The following is a 27,379-nucleotide window of genomic DNA, read 5'->3' on the forward strand; positions in this document are numbered from 1 at the left end:
GTCACGTCGTTAGTGACGCACATCCGGCGCCGTTACCAACATCGCAGCATGTAACACAAATGAACGACGATCAATGAGCACAAAAACGTGAAAAATCGTTGCTCATCAACGTCGGTCATTTCCTTGATAGCATTGCTGCTGCCGGTATGATGTTGTTCGTCGGTCCTGCGGCACCACACATCGCTCTGTGTGACACCGTAGGAACGACGAACATCTCCTTACCTGCGTCGGCCGGCAGTGAGGAAGGAAGGAGGTGGGCGGGATGTTACGTCCCGCTCATCTCCACTTCTATTGGCCGGCCGCTTAGTGACTTTGCGGTGACGTCGCTGTGACGCCGAACGCACCTCCACCTTGAGGGAGGAATTGTTTGGCTGTCACAGCGACGTCGCTGCACAGGTATGTGCGTGTGACACTGCCGTAGCGATAATCTTCGCTACGGCAGCGATCACCAAATGTCGCATGTACGACGGGGGCGGGTGCTATCGCGCTCGACATCGCTAGCGATGTCACAGCGTGTAAAGCACCCTTAAAACCTTAAAAGTCAAAAGTGGCCCTTTATTGAGCCTTTTCATAAAACTAAGGGTGGCTTTACACGCTGCGACATCGCTAGCCGATGCTAGCGATGGCGAGCGTGATAGCACCCGCCCCTATCGTTATGGCGATATGTGAAGACCGCTGCCGTAGCGAACATTATCGCTACGGCAGCCTCACACATACTTACCTGCTCAGCGACGTCGCTGTGACTGGCAAACCGCCTCCTTTCTAAGGGGACGGTTCGGTCGGCGTCACAGCGACGTCACTAAGCGGCCGCCCAATCAAAGCGGAGGGGCAGAGATGAGCGGGACAAACCACCTTCCTTCCTCATTGCTGGCGTGTGGCAGGTAAGGAGAGGTTCCTCGTTCCTGCGGCGTCACACGTAGCGATGTGTGCTGCCGCAGGGACGAGGTTCAACTTCGCCCACGCGACAGCAGCGATAATTGAGAATGGACTCCCATGTCAACAAGGAGCGATTTTGGACATTTTTGCAACGATCCAAAATCGCTCCTAGGAGTCACACACAACGAGATCATTACAGCGGCCGGATGTGCGTCACAAAATCCGTGACCCCAACGAGATCGCTGTAGCGAAATCGTAGCATGTAAAACCCATGTTAGGATTTATGCCATATCAGAACCTCAGTTTGCAAACACAGTGTTTCAGGATGATTGCCCCTCGTCAGTGCAAAATATGAGATATGATCTGGGTTTATGAGAAGCTCTAATGGGGTCTAAGGGGGAAACTTTTCTCCTTGCGGAGACCTGACAAACCAGTCTGGCTGCCAGTGAGGAGTCTTATAGCTACAATGCTCCTCTGTGAAATATTCAAATTGTCTCTTCAGGGAAGAAAAAGACGTACTCTAGTGCCAACTATTGTAAGTAGCAATCCTAAAAGTCAAAAGTGGCCCTTTAACAAACCTTTTCATAAGACTAAGGGGTACTTTGCACACTACGACATCGCAGGTGCGATGTCGGTGGGGTCATGTCGAAAGTGACGCACTTCCGGCGTCGCTCTCGACATCGTAGTGTGTAAATCCTAGATGATACGATTAACGAGCGCAAAACCGTCGTAATCGTATCATCGGTGTAGCGTTGGAGAATTCCATAATTACGCTGTCACGACGGTCCGATGTTGTTCCTCGTTCCTGTGGCAGCACATATCGCTGTGTGAGAAGCCACAGGAGTGGGGAACATCTCCTTACCTGCGTCCCGCTGCTCACGTCGGCTATGCAGAAGGAAGGAGGTGAGTGGGATGTTTACATCCCGCTCATATCCGCCCCTCCACTCCTATTGGCCGCCTGCCGTGTGACATCGCAGTGATGCTGCACGACCCGCCCCCTTAACACTAGAACTACTGAGGTAGTCATTTTGACTACTTTGCACCATGTATTTCTATATAGGTGTCACGAGTCCAGTAGTTCTAGTGTTAATAAGGAGGCGGTTCGCCGGCCAGAGCAACGTCGCACGACATGTGAGTGCATGTGAAGCAGCCGTAGCAATAATATTTGGTACTGCAGCTATCACAATGATATCGCAGCTGCAACGGGGGCGGGGACTATCGCGCTCAGCATCGCAGCATCGTCTTGCGATGTCGTAGTGTGCAAAGTACCCCTTAGATTTATGCCAGATCAGAACCTCAATTTGCAGACACAGTGTTTCGGGGTGATTGCACCTCATTTATATTTTCATTCTGTGTATAGGCTAGTTTACACGTAGCGATATCGGTATCGCTAGCAGGCGTACCTGCCCCGGTCGATTGTGCGTCATGGGCAAATCGCTGCCTGTGGCACACAACATCACTTACACCCGTCACACATACTTACCTACCTAGTGACGTCGCTGTGGCTGGCAAACCGCCTCCTTTCTAAGGGGGCGGTTCGTTCGGTGTCACAGCAGCGTCACTAAGCGGCCGCCCAATAAAATCAGAGGGGTGGAGATGAGCGGGACGAACATCCCACCCACCTCCTTCCTTCCTCATCGCGTGCACCTGTAGGTACGATGTTGTAACTCCTTCCTGCGGTGTCACACATAGCGATGTGTGCTGCCGCAGGAACAACGAACAGCCTGCTTCCTGCAACAGCAACGTTAATCGGGAAAGGAACGACGCACCAAGGATCAACGATTAGGTAAGTAATTTTGATGGTTAACAGTCGTTCCTGCGTTTCACACGCAACGACGTCGCTAACGAGGCCGGATGTGCGTCATGAATTCCGTGACCCTAACGACATCTCGTTAGCGATGTCGTTGCATGTAAAGCGGCCTTATGTCCCCAATCCGCTCTGCAAGGTAAAAAAATTACCTTTTCTTATACTCACCTACAGGGCGTCTCAGTCCAATGGGTGTCTCTGGTCTTTATCCAGTGCAGCCTCTATTCTTGAGATAATCATCTTCCTTCCCTGCTTCATCATTTACAGTGTCCTCCATCACGCTCCTGCGCAGGCGCACTTATCTCTGCCCTGCTGTTGGCAGAGTGAAGTACTTTCCCTGCACATGCACATTACAGTATGTGCTCTGCCCTCTGTAGGGCAGAGACAAGGGCGCCTATCCAGGACCGCAATGTAGGATGTAAGGGGATGCAGAAATGTCTGCAAGTAAGCATCGCCATGTGCTGACCAAAAACATTGCCGGGAATATTAGAAATAAGACCTAAATAATAGACTATGTTTTTCCTCTGAGTATGGAATAAGAAGGGACTCAGGGTCAGATGACACATGTAATGCAGTTACTAAGTATAAAAGGCACAGTCAGGTCCGGAAGAGGAGTAGTTGGAGCCAAAATCCCCGATGAGTAAGGACAGATGTCAGTGAATTGGGCTTATAGCCCCATTGCCAAGAAGGGTCCTAGATCAGCCACATCCTCTGGAAGACCAGAGCTAAGAGGAAGATCCATGACCTAACACAGAAAAGAAAATCGGTGACCCTATCTGAGAGGAAGATCTGTGACCCATGCTAGTAGAAGCCTGAAACCCTCACCCACAGCAGAGTCATATTCGACACCAGTAGAAGAATCGTAACTGATGCTAGCAGACGTACCGGAGAGCCCTAACTTCATGGTCAAGCTGCAGACTACACCTGTAAAGAACCACATTCCTGACGTCATGGTCAAGCCGCAGACTACTCTGGTCAAGATCCGGAGCTGGGTTGTTGCTTCCTGCGCAGAGACACAGTATTGAGTGGGAACTAAGTCCGTGCTTCAGAAAGCAGAGGGTTCAGGCTGTATAGTGTGTGAGAAATCCCCCCATTTGGACTTGAGGCCTAGTGAGCAACGTCTTTGACTCTGATACAGCTTGTAGCATTGTATAGTATAGTTAAGTTGAGTTAATAGGCTGATTTTGACGTTTCCCTGCTAGAGGGATCTAGAATACGATTACACCGATGGTGTGGTGACTGTTAGTGATAGGAGTAATAACATGTAAATCATACTGTGATTGTATTCCGGATATCTGTGTTGCTTATGTGAAGTACTCTGATTTAGCATTCTTACTTGTGTCACATCATTAGCTTTTATAATCCTTAATTTGTATGTAATTAATAAACCTTTGTTGGTTCAGTCACCACTGCCTCCTCATTTTATTCGCCGCTGTGTCCAATCACCCACTGACCTCTACAGGGACACTGTGTGAATGATGTAGGACATGTCATCCACAAAAAGCTGGAAGGAGGACAGCGCTCACAAGAAGAGAGGAGGTGTCGGATCAAAACCAGTGACACTCATCTGACCAGATGACCCTGTAGGTGAGTATAAGAAAATCTATATTTTTTGCCTCGCAGAGTGGATTGTGGACATTTATAAAGCATTCTAAAATGCTGTAATGGAGTGCTAACAGGTTCTGGCTGTACTTTATATGGGGAAAACCTGGTTACCGTTCCATTAAGGAAGTCATAGGCAATGGTGTGTATTTTTAAAAGTTAATTTTATTTCTGTTTCTTTTTATCTAATTTTTTAATGAGTTTAAGTAGTTTTTCAAGTTGCAATAATAATAATAACTAAAATAGAGAAAGCAAGGCATTACATGTAAAAGACAGAAAGACTTATTAAAAGCTGTAAATCACTTTCTGTGTTAAAGACAGGAGTTTCTTCAGTGTTGTGTACAGAACATGTAGGGTAAAGAGTAACACAGAATATGTATTATAGGTAATGAGTAGTACACAACACTAAAGGAGCAGTACAGGGCAAGTAGTACAGGTAAACAGCAGAACAGAAGATAAGGAAAGGAAAACAGTAGCACAGTACTAAAAATACAGGTAATACAGAATATTTAGTAATAGAAATAACAGTACAATATTATTATTATTATTATTTATTATTATAGCGCCATTTATTCCATTGTGCTTTACAAGTGAAAAAGGGTATACGTACAACAATCATTAACAGTACAAAACAGACTGGTATAGGAGGAGAGAGGACCCTGCCCGCGAAGGATCACAGTCTACAGGGAATGGGTGATGGTACAATAGGTGAGGACAGAGCTGGTTGCGCAGTGGTGTACTGGACTGAGGGCTATTGTAGGTTGTAGGCTTGTTGTATATCATACAGAAGTCCACAGAATACAGAATTGTACTCTAGGGATATGCTGGTAGGTAGCACTTCAGTAATAGAATGATTTTACCAGTGAAATAATGATTGGTTTGATCTTCCAGCCAATTACAAGTACTGCAGGCAGGCACGGACTGTGACATTGTATGTTGAATGTAGTTTCAAGTTACTCGTTACTTCAAGTTACATTGGCGAAGGAAAGAACATTGGGGCAGAATTATTAAAAATGGATAAATGAAACACGGATGTCCATAACATCCAAACACAGAGACTTCCCCTTCATCATGGATGAGTTTATTATCATTGATTTCTTATTAAACTCTAGTAAAGTATACCATATTTTATCTATAAATACTGTATATGTACATCCATTTTGATTAAACCTTTCTCCATAGCACCTCATGTAGTATACATGAGCAAGAATGATTCCGTACCATGCTCCATCACGGATACTGAAAAACACTTTTCCACCGAAGAGGAAAGCACCAACCAAGAAATCACCAGTGCTCCTCAGAACCCCCCAACTAATCTCACAGTCGTAACGGTGGAAGGGTGTTCATCTTTTGTTGTCTTGAATTGGGAGAAACCTGACAATGACACTGTTACTGGTTTGTATTAAATTAATTAATTAATCTACCACACACTACAGACACTAAACTTGGTGACAGATTCCCTTTAGTGGTATTTGTTTGATTTTGTAACACTAACACCTGTTATTTTTTTTCTAATGTAGGGCAAGCAATAAATCACCAAACATATTCTTTATTGAAGCGTGTTAAGGCACTATTAGTTTTACTTTATCTAGACTCTTGGGCATAGAGCTAATGTTTTACTACACCACTCCATATATTTTCAGCAGTTAGAGAAATATGAGACACCCATTAACTGCAGCCAGACGTGAAGAGTGACTGTATTTTACTGTCCTAAGGGCCATGGTAAAAATACTACAGTAATAGTCTCTTAAAGAGAACCTGTCAAGTGCAATATGCACCCAGGAGCACGAGCAATTCTGGGTGCATATTTCCAATTCCTGCCTAACTGTCCCTGTATCTAGTAGCATAGATAAAGAGATCTTTAGAAAACGTATTTCTAAAAATCCTTTATGATATGCTAATGAGCGCAGGGACTAGTCGCAAGGGCATATTAGCCGTGCTAACATGCTATTCAATGCCAGCGTCATCGGTGGTGGCGCATACCTGTGCCCGCTGCCACCGCATCAGAACGCCGGGCTTAGGGTCAGTGCCCATGATCAGAATGCCCGATATTTCCAGTCATACGCACTGAGAGGTCTAGTGCGCATGACCACAAGTGCTGGGGACTTCTGACCATGCGCATTTAGTCTAAAGCCGGAGTCATCAGGGGAGACAACAGACACAGGTACGCGCATCATCGCTGATGACGCTGGCATTGAATAGCATGTTAGCACACCACCATGGGCGTGCTAATATGCTATGAGTAGTGAAAACTAACCACAAAAAGAAGTTGTATAGTTAAAATTCATACTTTATTATAGTAGGGAAACATACCCAGAATGTCAGCACTCACATCTGTTACTTCCTCCTGTGTGACTTATTATGTAACTTCACTGTCATATATACTGTCATTCTTAGGCCATTTACATAGAACACCTATTAATTTGGAGGAAACGTATACTGGCAAAACACCCAGCAAAGATAATGAGAACATGCTAATGTGTTAGAACAGTATAAAGCTGCTTTACAGAGGACCTTACATACTGTGATTTTATTACATAGAATGAATGATGCCCATTAAATCTGGTACAAGGACAGAGCATTGTATGTGACAAACATTGATTGCACGATCATCTTCATTAATGTTCACCCCTGCAGCTCTCTTCTCCCGACACTGGTATTATTACCGAGAGCAGAGTAAAGCTGCAGTGAATGGTGAGCAGTTATGACAATGATTGTGCTTGTAACATTTTTTAAATACAACATTCTTGGTCTATATTAGGCATCAAAGCATATTACAGTGGGAAAAATAAGTATATCAACACTGCCGATTTTGCAACTTTTCACACCTACCACCATCACACCTACCTACCACTATCACCAATGGAGACGCTTGTAATTTTTATCGTAGGTACACTTCAACTGTGACAAACGGAACCCCCACAAAAAATACAGAAAATCACATTGTATGATATTTAACACTAGAACTACTGGACTCGTGACACCTATATAGAAATACATGGTGCAAAGTAGTCAAAATGACTACCTCAGTAGTTCTAGTGTTAAATAATTAATTGCCATTTTATTTCTTGAAATAAGAATTTGTCACAATAGAAAAACAGAACTAAATATTTGGTACAGAAACCTTTGTTTCTCACAAAACACGATACATGACCCCATCTATGCTCATTTCAATATGGTGCAGTCATCTTGTACACCCCCAAAGTATGATGTTTCCACCCCCATGCTTCACGGTTGGTACTGTGTTCTTGGGGTTGTACTCATACTTTACATACCAAAAAGTTTTTTATTTTGATCTCATCTAACCAAAGCACCCTCTTCCAACTAGCATGCCTCTCTGGATCATACAGATGGTCATTGGTGACCTTAAAACGGGCTTGGACATGTGCTGGCGTGAAGAAAGGGACCTTGAGTGTCCTGCAGGATTTAAATCCATGACGGCGTTGTGTGTTGCTAATGGTATTCTTTGAGACTGTGGTCCCAGCTCTCCTCAGGTGTTTGACAAGTTCCTCCTGTGTAGTTCTGGACTGATTACTAACCTTTTTCAGAATGATCTTTACCCCACGAGGTGAGATCTTGCATGTAGACCCAGATCGAGTAAGGCGGGCTTTGCATGTTGCGACATCGCAAGCCGATGCTGCGATGTTGCACGCGATAGTCCCCGCCCCCGTCGCAGGTACAATATCTTGTGAAAGCTGGCATAGCGAAAATTATCGCTACGCCGGCTTCACATGCACTCACCTGCCCTGCGAGTGTCACTCTGGCCGGTGACCCGCCTCCTTATTAAGGGGGCGGGTCGTGCGGCGTCACTGCGACGTCACACGGCAAGCAGCCAATAGGAGTGGAGGGGCGGAGATGAGTAGGATGTAAACATCCCGCCCACCTCCTTCCTTCCGCATAACCTACGGAAGCCGCGGTGACGCCGGTAGGAGATGTTCCTCGCTCCTGCGACTTCACACAGCGATGTGTGCTGCCGCAGGAGTGAGGAAAAACATCGGACCGTCGCGTCAGCGTAATTATGGATTACGCCGACGCTGCACCGATGATACGATTACGACGCTTTTGCGCTCGTTAATCGTATCATCTAGGCTTTACACACTGCGATGTCGCATGCGATGCCGGATGTGCGTCACTTTCAATTTGACCCCACCGACATCGCACCTGCGATGTCGTAGAGTGCAAAGCCCGCCTTAGACTGACAGTCATCTTGTGTTTCTTCCGTTTTCTAATAATTGCACCAACAGTTATTGCCTGCCCATCAAGATGCTTGCCTATTGTCCTGTAGCCCATCCCAGCCCTGTGCAGGTCTACAATTTTGTCCCTGGTGTCCTTAGACAGCTATTTGGTCTTGGCCATGGTGGAGAGGTTGGAGTTTAATTGAGTGTCTGAACAGGTGTCTTTTATACAGGTTCAAACATGTGCAATTAATACATGTAATGAGTGCAGAGTAGGAAGGCTTCTTAAATAAAAAATAATAGGTCTTTGAGAGCCAAAATTCTTGCTAATTGATAGGAGACCAAATACTAATTTCATGCATTAAAAAGCAAATTATTTCAAAATCATAAAATGTGATTTTCTGGTTTTTATTTTAAGGATTCTGTCTGTCACAGTTGAAGTGTACCTACAATAAAAATGACAGCCCTCTCCTTTCTTTCTAGGTGGGAAAACTTGCAAACTTGGCAGTGTTTCAAATACTTATTTTCCCCACTGTAGGTACTCTAATTTTTAGTCTAAAATACCTTCAACAGAGCGGAGAAATTAAAAAATAAAAACAACAGCTCTGAGACCCTTTATCTTAAAGTGGTTGTCCACTGCTCAGACAATCCCTTCTGAATCAGTATGTTTGCTCCAAGTAAAATTAGGGGTGTAACAAACACCACTATTTGTCATGAATTTAACATGCAGCGGTCACCCTTTTTGTCACAGTTGTGCAAAAATGCCTTGAGAATGCCAAGTGTCACAACATTTTAGTGCAGCTTTGAGTAGTGCCCAAAACTTTGCAGCTTTTCAAAGCTTTTTACTTCAGAATTCTGTCAAAAAAAGTTTTGATGAATCAAACCTTTAGTTTCTCGTTCATTCAAATCTGGGTACTTTTAATGATAAGGACTCTGGAGCTTTACTTAGTGGTTGACAACAAGTGCATTGTGACACGGTCTCTTCAAGCACTACCTCTGGCTGATGCATGTGCGCCACAGTACCATAACCATGGCCGAAATCTACTACATTCACGTCTTTTGGCCTTGGTGCAACACCTGAATCAGTATACAACTATAAGCCAGTAACAGCCAGTGGTGACAGCAAACTAAGTACTATCGGCAAATGTCATTCATTTTTGTATTTCTCCCAGAAAACCATTCAATAAACATGTTTCTTTTCAGAATATAATGTAATTTCAAAAGAAAATGGTGGACTACCTGGAAAAGACCAGTCAATTATAACTACAAATCAGACACACTCTACAGTAGAAAACCTAAAGCCAGATACAAGGTAAGTGGTGAATATATTAAGTATAGATATTTTTGCCTATGTAATCTTTACCATATTCTTTTTTGTATTTTGCAAAATCATTTCTGCTTTAAAATGTAAAATTAAAAATATTTGTCATATTTTGAGATAACGTAAATTGCCATCAGTGGTTATCAGTGGTAGCATCTCCTAGATTTTTCCTGATGATGATAGCTTTGTACACCTACCTCAGTAGTGGACACTAATGAGCCATTTGTCTGGACTTACAAGCTCCGTCTTAGTGCTGGGCACTAGACCCTGGATGTGATGTAACCATGTAGTTCACCGACATTTCTGTCTTACTTCTGAGAGGGAATCAGGATGTTATTCATTCGTCAAGAGAGGCAAAAGTAACTGCATATACTTTATATCCCTCTACTTACTGATAATTGATAACTAGAAAAGAAGTATATATGGGATAACTCCTTTAACATTTTTACTACTGATGAGCAGGCACTACGATGCTCAGGTGCTCAATACTCGTAAGGAGCAGTTGGATGCTCAGATAGGCGCAACCCGAGTATAATGGAAGTCAAAGGGGAACCCGAGCATCTGGAAAATGCTTAAGTCCCCATTTGACTTCCATTATACTCGGGTACTTGAGTCCGACTGCATTCAAAATTTCATCACAAATAGCAAATTAGCAGGATTCACACATAATGTTTTGCATCTTTTTTTCCATAATGTTTATGTTGGTGGTTTGTTTTACAGTTTTTGCAGCCAGTTGCTATCCCCTTTAACACCTAAGTGACAAGGCCTATTTGGGATTTCAGGAGGATACAGCCTCATTTTTTTTTAATCTGACTTGTGTATCTGACAATACTAATTAATATCTGGTCGTATTAATATCTGGTCGTATACTACAGTTTGAGCACTCAGAATGGAAACAGTGCCATTTGACTTTTGGAGTGCATGTTCTTGTTAAAATTGGTTTTGGGCAGTTGGAAAGCCCTTGCGGTATTAGTAAAGTAGAAATTTCCCAAAAAATCATCCATTTTCTCAACTACACAGCTCTTAGCATTTATCTAAGAGTATAGAATGCATTTTGTCTAAGTGTTTAGTGAGCATTATGCAGTGAGTTAAAGAGACTGTGTGGTCTTAACACTAAAAGTCACAGAGATCAGTCATTTAACATGTCTACCATTGGAACCTTATGGAGCTCGAAATTCCTGGGACTTCTAGTGTTAAGTAGAGTTGAGCGATGTTCGAGTCGAACGGTTCACCACTTTCAAATTCGAGTGATTTTGGGCGGTGTTCGAGTCGTTCGACGAACTCGAACGATTTGCTTCAAGTTCGGCAGTTCGAGTTACCGTTTGATAATGGTTCAATCACCAAAAGCGTGGCTTTTCACAGTAAGGCTATGTGCGCACGTTGTGTATTTGCATGCGTCCTGCATCCCCAGCACAATAATCCCTCTCTCTTTTCTACTCACCGATCACGGGCGCGAGGCTACACAGCTGTCACAAAGCTCCGGCGGCTTTTCCTCTTTTGAAAATGACTGCCGCTTCATTATTCAATCAGGTATTCCCTGCTTTTCCCGCCAACCGGCGCCCATGATTATTTGCAGTCAGACACGCCCCCATGATGAGTGATAGCTGTCTCACTGCAACCAATCACAACTGCCGGCGGGCAGGTCTATATCGTGCAGTAAAATAAATACATAAATAAATAAATTAAAAAAAAAATATGTGGTTCCCCCCAATTTTGATACCAGCCAGGATAAAGCCACATGGCTGGAGGCTGCTATTGTCAGAATGGGGAGCGCCACGTTATGGGGAGCCCACCACTCTAACAATATCAGCAGGCAGCCACCCGGAATTGCTGCATCCATTAGATGTGACAGTCCCGGGACTCTACCCAGCTTATACCGAATTGCCCTGGTGCGGTGGCAAGCAGGGTAATAACGGGGTTAATCATGACAGGCGTCTCCCCAAGATACCTTCCATGATTAACCTGTAAGTGAAAGTAAATAAACACATACACCCGAAAAAATCCTTTATTTGTAATAAAGACAAAAAAACACCCTCTTTCACCATTTTATTAAAATCTCCAAATACCCCTCCAGGTCCGGCATAATCCACAGAGGTCCCGCGACGCATACAGCTCTGCTACATGAAGCTGACAGGAGCGCCATAGAACACGAGCACCCATTCATCCATCCATCGGCCCATCCATCCCCCCATCTGCCCATCCATCCATCCTCCCATTCATCCATCCGCCCATCCATCCATCCGCCCATTCATCCATCCGCCCATCCAGTCCATGTGAAAAGACACGGAAGGCACTAACCAAATATGCAGTAAAAAAAAGCTGTTTTATTCGACCATCAGGTCAGGGGGAAAGGTGTGGCCTTTCATTGAAATGAGCACCGTGGCCAGAATGCAAGGAAATTTACAAGTCATATAATGCGTGTATAAACCTGAAATAGGAAGATTGAGTGGTTAGCTCGCTGAATGGCACCATCGTTTCCCCCTTACACCATCCATCCTTGCAGCTGAACAATCTGCTTCTAGATTCTCTACTGCAGTATAGAGGTCAAGATTACCAAATCTTCCTATGCTGTTCATTAGAGGCAGTGGCTCAATGGATAAAGCTACTGCCTAAAGAGAGTTAGTTCAAGACTTCAAGTCCCGGACATCCCGGTAAAGAAATTAATATATTTTTTATTTTAAATTATAATTATTATTTATTTATAATTATAATTTAATTTAATTTTGCACTGAGGGGAGGAGCCAGACATCAGCTGTGAGCCGTGGGACACACCTCTAAAATCGGAGCAGTTCACGGAATGAGGCTGCATTACTCTCTCCTCTCTCTCTTGTCTCTCTCTCCCTCTCTCTCCCTTTCACTTTTTTTCTCTCTCTCTCTCTTTCTCGCTCTCTCTTTCTTTCTCTTTCTCTCTCTTTTTCTCTCTCTTTCTCTCTCTATTTTTCTCTCCTCTCTCTCTCTTTTTCTCTCTCTTTTTCTCTCTCTCTTTTTCTTTCTTTTTGCCCCCCTCTCTCTCTTTTTCTCTTTTCTCTTTTTGCTCTCTTTTTTTCTCAGTCTCTTTTTCTTTCTCTCTCTTCTCTCTCTCCCTCTCTCTTCTCTCTCCTCTCTCTCTCCCCTCTCTATTCTCTCTCTCTCCTCTCTCTCTTCTCTCTCTCTCTCTCCTCTCTCTCTCCCTCTCTCTCTTCTCTTTTCTCTCTCTTTTCTCTCTCTCAGACCTGGCGATGATCAGCTGATGCGGTCACCTGACGGCATCAGCTGACACTATAAGTCGAGCGGTGAGGCCGGCTTTTTACTGCCCAGCCGGCTAAACTATCAGCTGCTGCTGTCGGACAGGAGTCTGCACAGAAGTGTGTAGTTTGTTTTTGCACTGATGCATCAGCTGATTGTATAAAAGCCGAGCAAACCGATCAGATGATATTGGTTCCGAATTGGACGGCGCGGCACCTTAAGCCAGGATTACTGCGGAGGGGGGTTCTTTATTTCAATAAAGATGGAGTCACTAATTGTGTTGTGTTTTATTTCTAATAAAAATATTTTTTTGTGTTTTTTTGTATCTGTACTAAAAAATCATGGTGGCCATGACTAATATTGGCGTGACACCATGAATTTCGGGCTTAGGGCTAGTTGATAATATACAGCTAGCCCTAACCCCATTATTGCCCAGCGAGCCACCAGTCACCAGGACAGCTGGAAGAGTTGGATACAGCACCAGAAGATGGCGGTTCTACTAAAGCGCCATTTTTCTGGGGCGGCTGCGGACTGCAATTCGCAGCAGGGGTGCCCAGAAAGCTTCCAATCCCCAGCTGCCTAGTTGTACCTGGCTGGACACAAAAATTGGGCGAAGCCCACGTCATTTTTTTTTTAATTATTTCATGAAATTCATGAAATAATTAAAAAAAAAAAAGGGCTTCCCTATGTTTTTGGTTGCCAGCCGGGTACAAATAGACAGCTGGGGGTTGGGGCAGCCCGTAGCTGCCTGCTGTACCTGGCTAGCATACAAAAACATCCCGAAGCCCACATAATTTTTTTGGGGGGGGGCAAAAAACTCCTGCATACAGTCTTGGATGGAGTTTGCTGAGCCTTGTAGTTCTGCAGCTGTTGTCTGCTGTCTCTCTGTATGGAGGAGTGCAGACAGCAGTTGCAGAGCTACAAGGCTCAGCATCCTCCATCCAGGACTGTATGCTGGAGGGAGAGGCAGGGGGAGCAGAACTGCAAGGCTCAGCATACTTCATCCTCTAGTGTATGCATGAGAGCAGACAGCAGCTGTAGAACTACAAGACTCAGCATGCTGCATCCAGGACTGTATGCTGGAGGGAGAGACAGGGGAAACAGAACTACAAGGCTCAGCATGCTCCATTCAGGACTGTATGCAGGAGTTTTTTGCCCCCCCCCCAAAAAATGACGTGGGCTTTGCCATATTTTTGTATGCTAGCCATGTCCAGCAGGCAGGTACGGCTGCCCCCAACCCCCAGCTGCCTATTTTTACCCGGCTGGGAACTAAAAAAATAGGGAAGCCCTTTTTTTAATTATTTCATGAATTTCATGAAATAATTAAAAAAAAAAAACGACATGGGCTTTGCCCCATTTTTGTGTCCAGCCAGGTACAACTAGGCAGCTGGGGATTGGAATCCGCAGCACAGGTTGGCCCAAGCTTTCTGGGCCCCTCTGCTGCGAATTGCAGTCCGCAGCCGTCCCAGAAAATGGCGCTTTCATAGAAGCGCCATCATCTGGCGCTGTCCAACTCTTCCAGCTGCCCTGGTGATGGGTGGCTTGCTGGGTAATAATGAGTTAATACTAGCTTTGTTTTACTAGCTAGTATTAAGCCAAAGATTCTTAATGTCAGGCAAGTTTACCCGGCCATTAAGAATCTCCAATAAAGGGTTAAAAAAAGACACCACACAGAGAAAAAATACTTAAATAGAAATAAATACACAGACACACTTAGAGACTCAATGTTTATTACTCCCTCTCAGCCCTCCACGATCCTGGTCTGCTGTGTCAGACTTCCGGGATTTCCAGTTCTTTTTTGAAAGAGCTTGCCCTCGGTTAACATGGAGTTTGCTGTTCTGTTGCCCTACTTCCTGTCCAGCTGTTTAAAAGGCCGCCTCTAAGCTTAGTCCAGTGCCTGAGTATACTGCTTGCTGTGTACTCCTGCTTTGCTGCTCTTGGTTCCTGATTGACATTTTGGATCCTCCCGAAAAACAACCGACACCGACTTTGGACTTCACTCGGACTCATCAAGCTGTGCCCGGACTCCGTCTGCCGTCTTTGGTCAGCACTTCTGCCCGGTTCCTTCCGGTTCGTAACCACTCTGGACTCTCATCTCGTGCGGACATTTTTGGACTATACCTCTGGCCCTTTGTGTCCCGGCTGCTGCGCATTTAGGCCTTCTGGGGTGATTGCCAGACAGTCCCTGTATAGGGGTTCGCTCTTGGTGGTCTCCCTGGGGGAGTCCGGTGCGTGGCCCCGGGAATTCCCTTCGCTCCGATCCTGGAAGGTATTTCCGGTGTTTATTGTTCTACTGTGTTTTGTTCCGTTTATGTACATATCGTTGGTTACCTGTTATAAACATTTCTGCACCAAGAACTCGTCTCTGATTGTCATTGCCCTAACGCAATCGAAATCCTCAGTACATACAATAGTATTACATTATACTCAGGCCATAAAAGGATTTCGCTGGGGCAATGACTGAGACACAAGTAGATCAGCTTTTTTCCATGATTAACTCCTTGCAGCAGGAGATTGAGGCGGTGCAGACTAAACTTAGAGATGTGGAGGCATAGCTGGGCCATGATCACCAGGTACTGGGTCCGGCTATTCAGGATTTGCAAGTCAGAGTGGAGGCTCAGGAAGCCATCCCCACTACGTCCGTATCAGCTGCCGGTATGCCTAGGTTACCCCCATTTCGTTTCAGTGGTGATCGTAGTCAGTTTCGTGGATTTGTTAACCAGTGTATACTGTTTTTTGATGTACATGCTGATTATTACCGTTCTGACCGGTCAAAAGTGTTATGTATAATCATGTTATTAACCTCACGAGCACTGGCTTGGGCTAATCCTATGATAGAGAATCGGGATATCCGTTTAAATCACCTGGATGACTTTCTGACCGCAATGGCGCAAATGTTTGATGATCCGAATCGCCGTGCTACCGCTGAATCGGCTCTCCTTTCCTTACGTCAGGGAAAGCGGTCTGTCGTTGAATACGCCACTGAGTTCAAGAGGTTAGTGGTAGACACCGACTGGGGAAACAATGCGTTATTGTCAGTTTTCAGAAAAGGTTTGTCCGGTACCATCAAGGACGAGTTAGCTCGTTCCGAATCTCCAGGGGATTTTGAACTGTTTCTCCAACACTGTGTGCGAATTGATACCCGCTTGACGGAACGTAGACAGGAAAAATGGGCAGCTGTAAACCGGGTAACCAACTTTGCGTTTCCTTCCAGAGAACCCGCTCTCAGGACGCCACGGGAGGCCGAGGACGTTCCTATGCAAGTGGACTCTCTGCAAAAGCGAGAGACCAACGAACGTCGTGAACACCGGCTCCGTGAGCGTTTGTGTTTCTATTGCGGTCAATCGGACCATTTCTTGATTGACTGCCCGAGACGTCCAAATCGCCCAAATAAGGTATTGGCAGCCATGGCAGAGTGTGACAACACGGACGCAGAGTCCGATATCTCTGAGGCAAGTGGACACCTGGATGCGGTATTTCCCTTGACTGTAATGTCAACATCACCTAAGGACTCAGAAGGGAAATACACCCATTGCTCGCTTCCCATTCAGATTCGGTGGGAGGGACAGTTAATACTTACATCTGCTATGATAGACTCTGGGGCAGGGGGTAATTTCATGGACTCTTCTTTTGCCAGGAAACACGGTATCCGGACTCAACAAAGATCCTCACCGGTTACCATGGAGACGGTAGACGGATCTCCGTTAGTTTCTGGACCAGTTGATCGGGAAACAGTACCCCTAGAATGTGTGATGAAGCCAGGTCACCAGGAGACCCTTTGTTTCATGTTGATTTCTTCTCCCCATTTTCCGATTATTTTAGGAATTCCGTGGCTACGGTCTACAAATCCAGTCATCGATTGGGAGACTAAGGAAATATCCTTCCCACCGCAGAGTGGTCTGACCATTAGTCCAACTGTACCGGTTCCAGTAACACCGAATGCGGAGGGCACTGTACAGGTACCTGTTCTACCCCCGGTTTATCATGACTTCGCTGATATATGCGACAAAAGAAAAGCAGATCGGTTTCCCCCGCATAGACCGTATGATTGTCCCATAGACTTACTCCCAGGGGCGGAGATCCCGTTTGGTCATGTCTACCCGTTGGCGGCACCTGAGCTAGAAGCACTAAAGGATTACATCGATGAAAGTCTAGCCAAGGGATTTATTCGCCCTTCTACCTCACCAGCAGGGGCACCCATCTTTTTCGTGAAAAAGAAAGAGGGGACTCTGAGACCTTGTATTGACTACCGGGAACTAAATAAGATAACCATCCGGAACCGGTATCCGTTACCGTTGATTCCTGAGCTATTGGAGAGAGTCCAACAGGCAAAGATATTCACTAAATTGGATCTCCGTGGGGCATATAATCTACTCCGCATACGTCCCGGAGACGAGTGGAAGACAGCGTTCAGATGTCGGTATGGACATTATGAGTATCTAGTGATGCCTTTTGGACTTTGTAACGCTCCTGCGGCTTTCCAACACCTAGTCAACGATATTTTTAGGGATATAATGGACCAATTCATGGTGATTTACCTGGATGATATCTTGATCTTTTCTGATTCCCTACAGGAACACCAGGAGCACGTCAAGACAGTACTTACCCGTCTGAGGGATAACCACCTGTAAATTAAACTGGAGAAGTGCGAATTCCATTGCTCACAAATACAATTTTTAGGATATGTCATCTCTCCTCAGGGACTGAACATGGAGTCTGGCAAGATACAAGCAATTCTAGACTGGCCGGAACCGGGAAACATCAAGGAGGTACAACGCTTTGTCGGTTTTGCCAACTTTTACCGACGCTTTATCCGTAACTTTTCAGAGATCGTCCGTCCCATCACTCTGTTAACCAAGAAAGGACAGAAGTTTGTGTGGTCCGCCCAGGCCCAGGAAGCTTTCAATCGTCTCAAGGTTTGTTTTACCTCAGCGCCAATACTAGTACACCCGAATCCCGCACTCCCCTTTATTGTGGAAGTCGACGCTTCCGATTATGCATTAGGGGCTATCCTTTCCCAAAGGACTGGGGACAAGAGTCTCTTGCATCCGTGTGCTTTCTTTTCTCGCCGGTTGTCCCCTGCAGAAAGGAACTATGACATTGCGGACAAGGAATTGTTGGCGATTATTTCAGCTTTTAAGGAATGGAGACACCACTTACAGGGAGCTGCGCAGCAAGTGATAGTACTCACAGATCATCGTAACCTGGAATTTCTTAAGTCTGCCAGGTGCCTGTCTCCACGGCAAGCCCGTTGGAGCTTATTCCTTAATCAGTTCAATTTTATCGTTACATACCGTCCAGGTTCACGTAATGGGAAAGCCGATGCCTTGTCCCAAATCCACGCCATGGACTTCATGCCTGGAACCCCGTCTCAGACCGTGTTATCAGATGCCAATTTCGTTGGAGTAATCCAGGACCAGGACTTGTGGAAGGACATCAAGCTGGCCTATGATGGTGACGTATTTCTTGCTGCCCCCCCGAATGATGTGACTCTTGTTCTTCGGAATGGTGTGTGGTTGAGAGAGCGACGTATTTATGTCCCGGAGGCCGTAAGACTTCGGGTTCTCAAGTTGGTCCATGACTCCGTGTTGGCTGGTCATAGGGGGGTACAGAAGACGCAGGAATTTCTGAGTCGTTTTTTCTGGTGGCCTACCTGTTTAAAGGATGTAAAAGACTATGTCCACTCATGTGTGGTTTGTGCCCGGTGCAAGGTCCCTCGTGTGGCTCCTACGGGACTCCTCCAACCGTTACCCGTTCCATCTCGCCCTTGGGGATCCATCTCAATGGATTTTATTGTGGAGTTGCCAGTCTCAGGCGGTCACAATACCATTTTAGTGGTGGTGGATCGGTTGACAAAAGCTGCTCACTTTATTCCGTGTACCGGTCTTCCCTCAGCCGCAGAGACAGTGGATTTGGTTATCCAGAACATATTCCGATTGCATGGGGTACCAGATGAGATCATCTCTGACCGGGGCGTGCAGTTCACGTCTAAGTTCTGGAAGGGGTTTTGTTCGGCACTCCAGATTGATGTCTGTTTATCTTCTGCATACCATCCTCAGACAAATGGGCAAACCGAACGAACTAATCAAACCCTGGAACAGTACCTCCGATGTTATGTCAGCCATCTGCAGGACGATTGGTTGAAGATGCTTCCTTTGGCGGAGTTCTCGTATAACAACACTCAGAGCAGCTCCACTAAGGTAACGCCCTTTTTCGCTAACTTGGGTTACCATCCGAATGTTTTGCCTAGGTCACCGGTTGCGGTTTCGGTGCCAGCGGTGGAGGACAGATTGACGGAGCTACGACAGAATCTGGAGGTTCTAAAGGACACTGTGGCTTCGGCTCAGGAGCGTTACAAGAGGTCGGCAGACACTCACCGGAAACAGGCACCCATGTATAAGGTAGGGGACTCGGTGTGGTTATCCACCAAAAACCTGAGATTGGGTGTTCCTTCGCAGAAGCTGGGACAGAAATTCATCGGTCCGTTTAAGATCACCGGGATCGTGAGCCCTGTGGCCTGTCGGCTGCGGTTGCCGCACCATTTAAAGGTACACCCGGTCTTTCATGTTTCTCTCCTCAAACCCGTTTCCCCTAATACGTTTCATGGTCGTGTCGTGCCTCCTCCTCCGCCTGTGATGGTTGACAGCGAGGAGCAGTTCGTGGTTGAGGACATTATTGACTCCCGGCTCCATCGTCATCGGCTTCAGTATCTGGTACGTTGGCAGGGGTACTCCCCCGAGGACGATTCCTGGGAACCCGTGGGTAACATTCGTGCGCCCCGGAAGGTTGCTCAGTTTCATCGGCGGTACCCGGACAAGCCAGGCCCTGATCCGTCCTGAGGCCGTTTCTGGGGGGGGAGTACTGTCAGACTTCCGGGATTTCCAGTTCTCTTTTGAAAGAGCTTGCCCTCGGTTAACATGGAGTTTGCTGTTCTGTTGCCCTACTTCCTGTCCAGCTGTTTAAAAGGCCGCCTCTAAGCTTAGTCCAGTGCCTGAGTATACTGCTTGCTGTGTACTCCTGCTTTGCTGCTCTTGGTTCCTGATTGACATTTTGGATCCTCCCGAAAAACAACCGACACCGACTTTGGACTTCACTCGGACTCATCAAGCTGTGCCCGGACTCCGTCTGCCGTCTTTGGTCAGCACTTCTGCCCGCTTCCTTCCGGTTCGTAACCACTCTGGACTCTCATCTCGTGCGGACATTTTTGGACTATACCTCTGGCCCTTTGTGTCCCGGCTGCTGCGCATTTAGGCCTTCTGGGGTGATTGCCAGACAGTCCCTGTATAGGGGTTCGCTCTTGGTGGTCTCCCTGGGGGAGTCCGGTGCGTGGCCCCGGGAATTCCCTTCGCTCCGATCCTGGAAGGTATTTCCGGTGTTTATTGTTCTACTGTGTTTTGTTCCGTTTATGTACATATCGTTGGTTACCTGTTATAAACATTTCTGCACCAAGAACTCGTCTCTGATTGTCATTGCCCTAACGCAATCGAAATCCTCAGTACATACAATAGTATTACATGCTGTCTTCTTTCTCTTTCAACCCATGCAGCTCTGCTACATCAGACAGCACTGCATGGGAGGAAGATGCTGCTGCTCTTGTGCAGTCTAATCACTCAGTGAGTGAGCAGAGGCTGCAGGCTGTAAGCGGTGACGTCACCGCTGCCACCGTTGCTAAAGTAATCTGACAGGCGGGTTACTATAGCAACGGTGCTCTGATCACGTGATTCCCAGAGCCGCAAGTCACCGGTCCCTGCATGTGGGCTGACTCTGTAAAGAGCGCCGACATGCAGGAACGGGGAAGCCAACCATGTGCCAGAGGATCTCGCCGGTACACGAAGATGCTAGAACCAGCACCGCGTACCAGAGAGATGCACTGACAGGACTTAGCATGACGTCTAGCCATGTGACCAGTCTGTAGCCAATTAGACAATAGACACGTGACTGGTAACATGCTATGACGACATCACAGAAGGTCCTATCATTTGTGCTGGTTACCAGGAGGGTGTAGCGAATATCGGAAGGAAAAGCGGCGGGAGACAGAGTTCAGGACGCGTCGCGGGGACCTGTAAGTGCAATCGCAATATTTATTAACTGTATGTGTATATGTATAATGTGTTTTTATGTGTTTGTGTTTGCCTGCCATTGTTTTCAATGTTCGCCGAACTAAGCCGCCGTACTGACTAAAGGGTGCTTTACACGCTGCAACATTGCTAGCGATCTTGTTATCGATGTAACAGTCCAGATCGCACATATGATTTACCGAGATCGCACATGTGACGGCTCTACAAAAATTACCTATGTGCGATCTCGGCAAATATTATCTGCGATCTGGCATGTCACATCGCTAACGTGATCGCTAGCGATGTTGCAGCGTGTAAAGCACCCTTAAACTGAATCCGGCCTTGCTCAATGCACATATATTGAGTGAAATATCAAAAAACTGACCCGCACATCCAACAAATGTGAACAGGTGCTAACTGAAAAAACATAGTAACTATAAATGCAAACAGTTGCACACTGAAAAAAGCTAAACATTTACCAGGGAAAATATGGCACTGCATTACTGCAAAAGAGAGATATTTAGTTTATGTATTGGCCAATGCATGTAAGCCCGGAGACCAACGGCAAGGTATATCTCTGTAATCCGGGAACCTAACTTAAATGCCACTATCTAGGTTAAAAACATCCTAATCTGGGCAAAATGCCACTATTTGGACTACAAACCTCCATGTATGGGCAGCTAGGCTCCTGCTACAATGGTTATGAACACAGCCAGGTCTTAGGGCGGAGTGCTCAGTCAGAAAAAGACTCACTAGAAATATCAAAAAACTGACCCGCACATCCAACAAATGTGAACAGGTGCTAACTGAAAAAACATAGTAACTATAAATGCAAACAGTTGCACACTGAAAAAAGCCAAACATTTACCAGGGAAAATATGGCACTGCATTACTGCAAAAGAGAGATATTTAGTTTATGTATTGGCCAATGCATGTAAGCCCGGAGACCAACGGCAAGGTATATCTCTGTAATCCGGGAACCTAACTTAAAGCGATGTCGTTGGGGTCACGGAATTTGTAACGCACATCCGGCCGCGTTAGCGATGTCGTTGTGTGTGACACCTATGACAGATTTTGAATCGTTGCAGAAACATTCAAAATCGCTAATCGGTGACATGGGGGTCCATTCTCAATCATCCAGAAGTAAAGAAAAAAGTTTAGCTCACCGAGTTGCTGTTCACCGCTGTCTTTGTGGACCTGGCGCAGGGAAAACTTGGCGATATAGAAAAGAAGTCCAGCGCAGTCCTCAGGATGTAGACTTTAAAATCATCAATATTTATTTGTGAAATCCAATAAAAGCCATAAAGTATAAAGCGGTCAGCAAAAAATACAGGGGATACAGATATGGAGACCCCACAGAACTACGTGTTTCGACACATAGTCTTACTCATGTTCAAGTGAGGAAAGAATGTCGGTTTCCTAAATGGTGTGGCACACACCCTCCATAATTGCATACACATGTGAGTTACCTACATGGGTTCCATATACATAGTAAATGGTTACAATGCGGTTTTGTGAATAAAATCAAGGAGAAGTGAAAGGAAAAATAATAGTGGTTTAAAATAATAGTAAAATCACATGTTGCTAAACATGTATATCTTTATATTCTATGCGTGCATTAGTTATATATTCTGTATCAATATTCTATATGACATATTTATAAATTTAAGAATACAATCACAATATCCATAATATAGTCATTAGTGTGGGAACACTTTATGAGATCCAATAAATGCACGTTTACTCTGATCCTGATTCCCATTTTATATATATGTATAAATATATGATTATCTGTAGTGGAGGATTATTTTTATATCTTATATTATTTTTATATCTTATCTATATATAAAATTTGATATCGGCAAACAATATTTTGTTTAAATAGGTGGTTTTCCCATTTCATTAATAATATGCACTTTTAATTTTAATCTATCTTTTTATAAAGATAAAGTTGTTTTAGATTTTATATAGAAAAATGTTTTGCAATATGACATTTGATCATGAGTTTGGGTTCATATTAATATAAATTCAAACAAGATCTATCTCATGAGCTGCACTAAAAAATTCTATATCAGACAATATACGTTTAATTATCTATCCCCTATTTTGATTAAAAATAATATGGTCATGTCATAATTTCACCAAATGTTCATGCGTTTTTTATAAACTGCACTATGAGGTTTATATGAGACAATACAAGTTTAATAATCTTTCCCCTATTTTAGTTAAAACTAATATGGTCATGTCAAAAATTTCACCATATATTCATCAATTTATTTGGGGAGGGGATCCTGGAAGTATAATATATAAAAAATGTCATAGTGATTCACATATAGTGCCAATATTAATTATGTTGCAGGTTGTTGTAAAGATCTACAAATCCACATAGATCTCAAAGGGTAGATTTTATTTTCATTTAACAATAGATTTTAATCACATAAGCATCTAAAAGTGCAGCCTTCCATCTACCCGAATGGAATAGTTGTCCAAGTAGGTGAATAAAAAGCTCTATCACTTGCAGAAGAAAACGCAGTAAGGGATGTCCACAGCTGCATAAATTAATAGTGCAGGATGAGATCCTGGCGATTATTCATACCAAACGGTATTCTAGTCTCCAGGGTGTGGATCCAGTATATTTCTCTATTAAGGAGTTTCCTCCTATAGTCTCCTCCCCGGGTAGGTTTATATACTTTTTCTATACCTAAAAATTTAAAGTTGTGGACATCACCTCCATGCACTGTCTGGAAGTGTCTGGACGTAGCTGAGATAGAAACAGCCTGGAAATTAATCGCATCTGAAAGATGCCGTCTTATTCTAGTTTTAAGAGGTCCTGTTGTACATCCCGTATACTGGAGATGACAAATAGTACATATGATAAGGTAGACAACATGATCTGTATTGCAATTAATAAATTCCTTGATATTAAACTCTTTGTAGTTTTTTATTTCATTGGAAGGTGCGACTTTTTAATGCATGATTACAGGCTTTATATTTAGTGACTCAACATCTGAAAAATCCCCTTAGATCCAACCAGCAACCACTATTATGTTTATTATTTTTAGTACTAGTAAAACAGCTGGGAGATAGGAGATTACCAAGTGTAGGTGCTTTTCTCGCTATATATCCTATTCCTTCTTGTATTATATTTTTTAATTTTGGATCCTCATTGAACATAGGTAGATATTTTTTTATAATATTAATAATCTGTGGAAACTGGTTACTATAGTTTGTTACAAAACTAATGTTATTATGATGGTTCTTTATGTTTTTGTTTTTAAATAATAAATTCTTCCTGTCCATTTTTCTCAGTATATTTTTTGCTCTATTTAAAATCCAGCTATGATATCCCCTGTTGGCCAATCGGGTGCAGACATTATTTTCTTCAATCATATAATCCTTATGTTCAGTGCAGTTTCTCTTAGTACGAATCAGTTCTCCAACTGGTATATTAATTTTAGTATGAAACGTATGGCAAGAATTAGCCATTCAAATAGAATTACAAGCAGTCGGTTTTCTGTATGGAGTTACAACCAAATGGTTAGTACTATCCACTGATAAAGTTATATCCAAAAAAATTATACTAGTATGATGAGTTTCTGTTGTAAATTTTAAATTAAATTCATTTGAATTAAGATAGTTAGAAAAATCAGTGATTGCATGCGGTTCACCTACCCAAATCAGCAGCATGTCATCCAGGTATCTGCCATACCATAGGATGCTGCCGCTGAATGGGTTGGTGTCACTGTACAGAAATTCTTCCTCCCACCTCGCCATGACTATATTAGCCAGCGAGGGGGAGAAACGAGCTCCCATACTAACGCCTCTGCGTTGTAAATAATATTGGTTGTCAAATGAGAAATAATTATGCTGCAAGAGAAACTGCACTGCCATCAAAATAAAATCTTTAAGTTCTGTTTCATAATTGCTGAATCTGTCCAGATGTTGAGACAACGATCTTATTGCTACATTATGTGGGATTGAGGGATATAATGAGACCACATCGCATGAGAGCCACCGGTAATGTTGTTTCCATTGAAAATGATCTAATGCCTTTACTATTTCTTTTGTATCTTTAATAAATCCTGGTATGGTATAAACAAGGGGCTGTAAGAACTGATCTACCCAGCCTCCTAGTTTTTCCCCCAGAGACCCAATGCCGGAGACAATGGGTCTGAGGGGGGGGGGGAATATTTTTATGAATTTTTGGTAGCGAATGGTAAATAGGCACCACTGGAAATGGTACGAATAAATTGTCTTTTGTTCTCTCATCGATGGCTCCCATGCAGACTCCCTCCTCTAAAATCCTCAAAATAAGGTTGTTATAATGGTGAGTAGGATTATTATGTAACTCCATATATGTATCCCTATCTTGAAGATCAAGTAAATTCAATTTTTTATACAAACCACTGTCCAGCAGGACAATTGCCCCCCCCTTTATCTGCTTGTTGAATGACAAGTTCTGTATTATGTAACAATTCAGACAATGCGGTTCTTTCTCCCTGTGCCAAATTATCTCGATGTGGGGCAATCGTCCTGCTGAGTTCAGTGAGATCATGTACAATTAACTCTTGGAAATTATCCAATACACTAGGTCTGGAGTGTACTGGATAATAACTTTGGTTAGATAATATTATTTTAGACCTAATATCATTAGAATTTAAATCCTGATTACATTCAGATTGAAGCAAACGAAGTTCCATAGTAGCCTTTTGTTCACAAAAAAGTGGAAAGTCACTCTCCGTATATGAGGTAACAGATGGTGGAATATCTTGTAAAGAGTTCTCCTTATCTTGGTAGAAATGTCGTTTCAATGTTATATTCCTTGCAAATTTATTCAAATCCAAAATGGTATTAAAAACATCAAAATTGGTATTAGGGCAAAATCCCAAGCCTTTGCTCAGTAATGAGATATGGTTTTCTGAAATGTATGGTGACAGGTTCCAAACTGGTAAATTTAGCGACTCTGATTCTAGTTTCGGGCTCCTTTGATGTTTTCTGCCTGCCCGTCTTTGTCGTTTTTTGACGGTCCATTTTTATAGTGGTTGAAGTTCTTGTTTTTATTTTTATTTTTATAAGATTTTGATCTAGTATTAACAAAAGGTGCATCATTTGAAGAGGCAGAAGTATCCATAGTATCCTCTGATGTAGAGGCATATGAGGTGGTGAGATCATGTTCCACTTGATCAAAAGCCACTATATTAAAACTGGAATAGCGTTTATTTCTCCTTATGATGGAACGAGGTCTATTATTATAGGTATAAATCTCGTTCTTAGAATAATCCTCACTGTCTCGTGCAAATTTGTTCTTTTTAATGTCCATTATGTTACTTTCCAGTTTATTCAGTTTGGCTTGAATTTTTTCATATGCCACTTTAAATTCTTCTGAATGGTTCATAGAAATCAGAGAATCTTTGATATTGGTAATATTACTCTTAATTTTTATCAATTTTAGCAAGCATTCACTCAATATGTCATTCCAAGCAATGGTGAACTCTTCATTATATTTAGATGTAGGGAATTTTTTGATTCTATATTCTCAATCATCGTTGCAGCTGCAGGTACGATGTTGTTCGTCGTTCCTGCGGCAGCACACATCGCTATGTGTGACACATAGCGACACATCGCTATGTGTGACACCGCAGGAACGAGGAACCTCACCTTACCTGCGTTTGCCGGCAATGAGAAAGGAAGGAGGTGGGCAGGATGTTACGTCCCGCTCATCTCCGCACCTCCGCTTCTATTGCTTGGCCGCTTAGTGACGTTGCGGTGATGCCGAATGCACCTCCCCCTTTAGGGAGGGATTGTTCGGCAGTCACATTGACGTCGCTGAACAGGTATGTGCGTGTGACGCTGCTGTAGCGATAATATTAGCTACGGCAGCGATCACCACATATCGGCCGTACGACGGGGGCGGGTGCTATCGCGCTCGACATCGCTAGCAATTGCTAGCTATGTCGTAGCGTGTAAAGCGGCCCTTAGGGGTACTATGCACACTACGACATCGCAAGCCGATGGTAGCGATGCCGAGCGCGATAGTCCCCGCCCCCGTCGCAGCTGCGATATCTTGTGATAGCTGCCGTAGCGAACACTATCGCTACGGCAGCTTCACATGCACTTACCTGCCCTGCGATGTCGCTCTGGCCGACGAACCGCCTCCTTCCTAAGGGGGCGGGTCGTGCGGCGTCACAGCGACGTCACACGGCAGGTGGCCAATAGAAGCAGAGGGGCGGAGATGAACGGATGACGTAAACATCCCACCCACCTCCGTCCTTCCGCATAGCCGGCTTGAGCCACGGGACGCAGGTAAGGAGATGTT

General features: G+C 44.3%; 1 protein-coding gene across 17 annotated transcripts in view; it reads left to right on the forward strand.

The window, feature by feature from the left end:
- ABI3BP (ABI family member 3 binding protein) overlaps positions 1–27,379 on the forward strand; it is a 566,204-nt gene that overhangs the window by 457,451 nt on the left and 81,374 nt on the right. For all 17 annotated transcript variants that reach the window (XM_075336532.1, XM_075336540.1, XM_075336538.1 and 14 more), the window contains 2 exons: positions 5,468–5,680; positions 9,664–9,772. In XM_075336532.1, coding sequence (XP_075192647.1) covers positions 5,468–5,680; positions 9,664–9,772 — 322 coding nt within the window. The remainder of the gene's footprint in view (positions 1–5,467; positions 5,681–9,663; positions 9,773–27,379) is intronic.

This window comes from Anomaloglossus baeobatrachus, chromosome 2 (assembly GCF_048569485.1).
Source record: "Anomaloglossus baeobatrachus isolate aAnoBae1 chromosome 2, aAnoBae1.hap1, whole genome shotgun sequence".
Lineage (NCBI taxonomy): Eukaryota > Metazoa > Chordata > Amphibia > Anura > Aromobatidae > Anomaloglossus > Anomaloglossus baeobatrachus.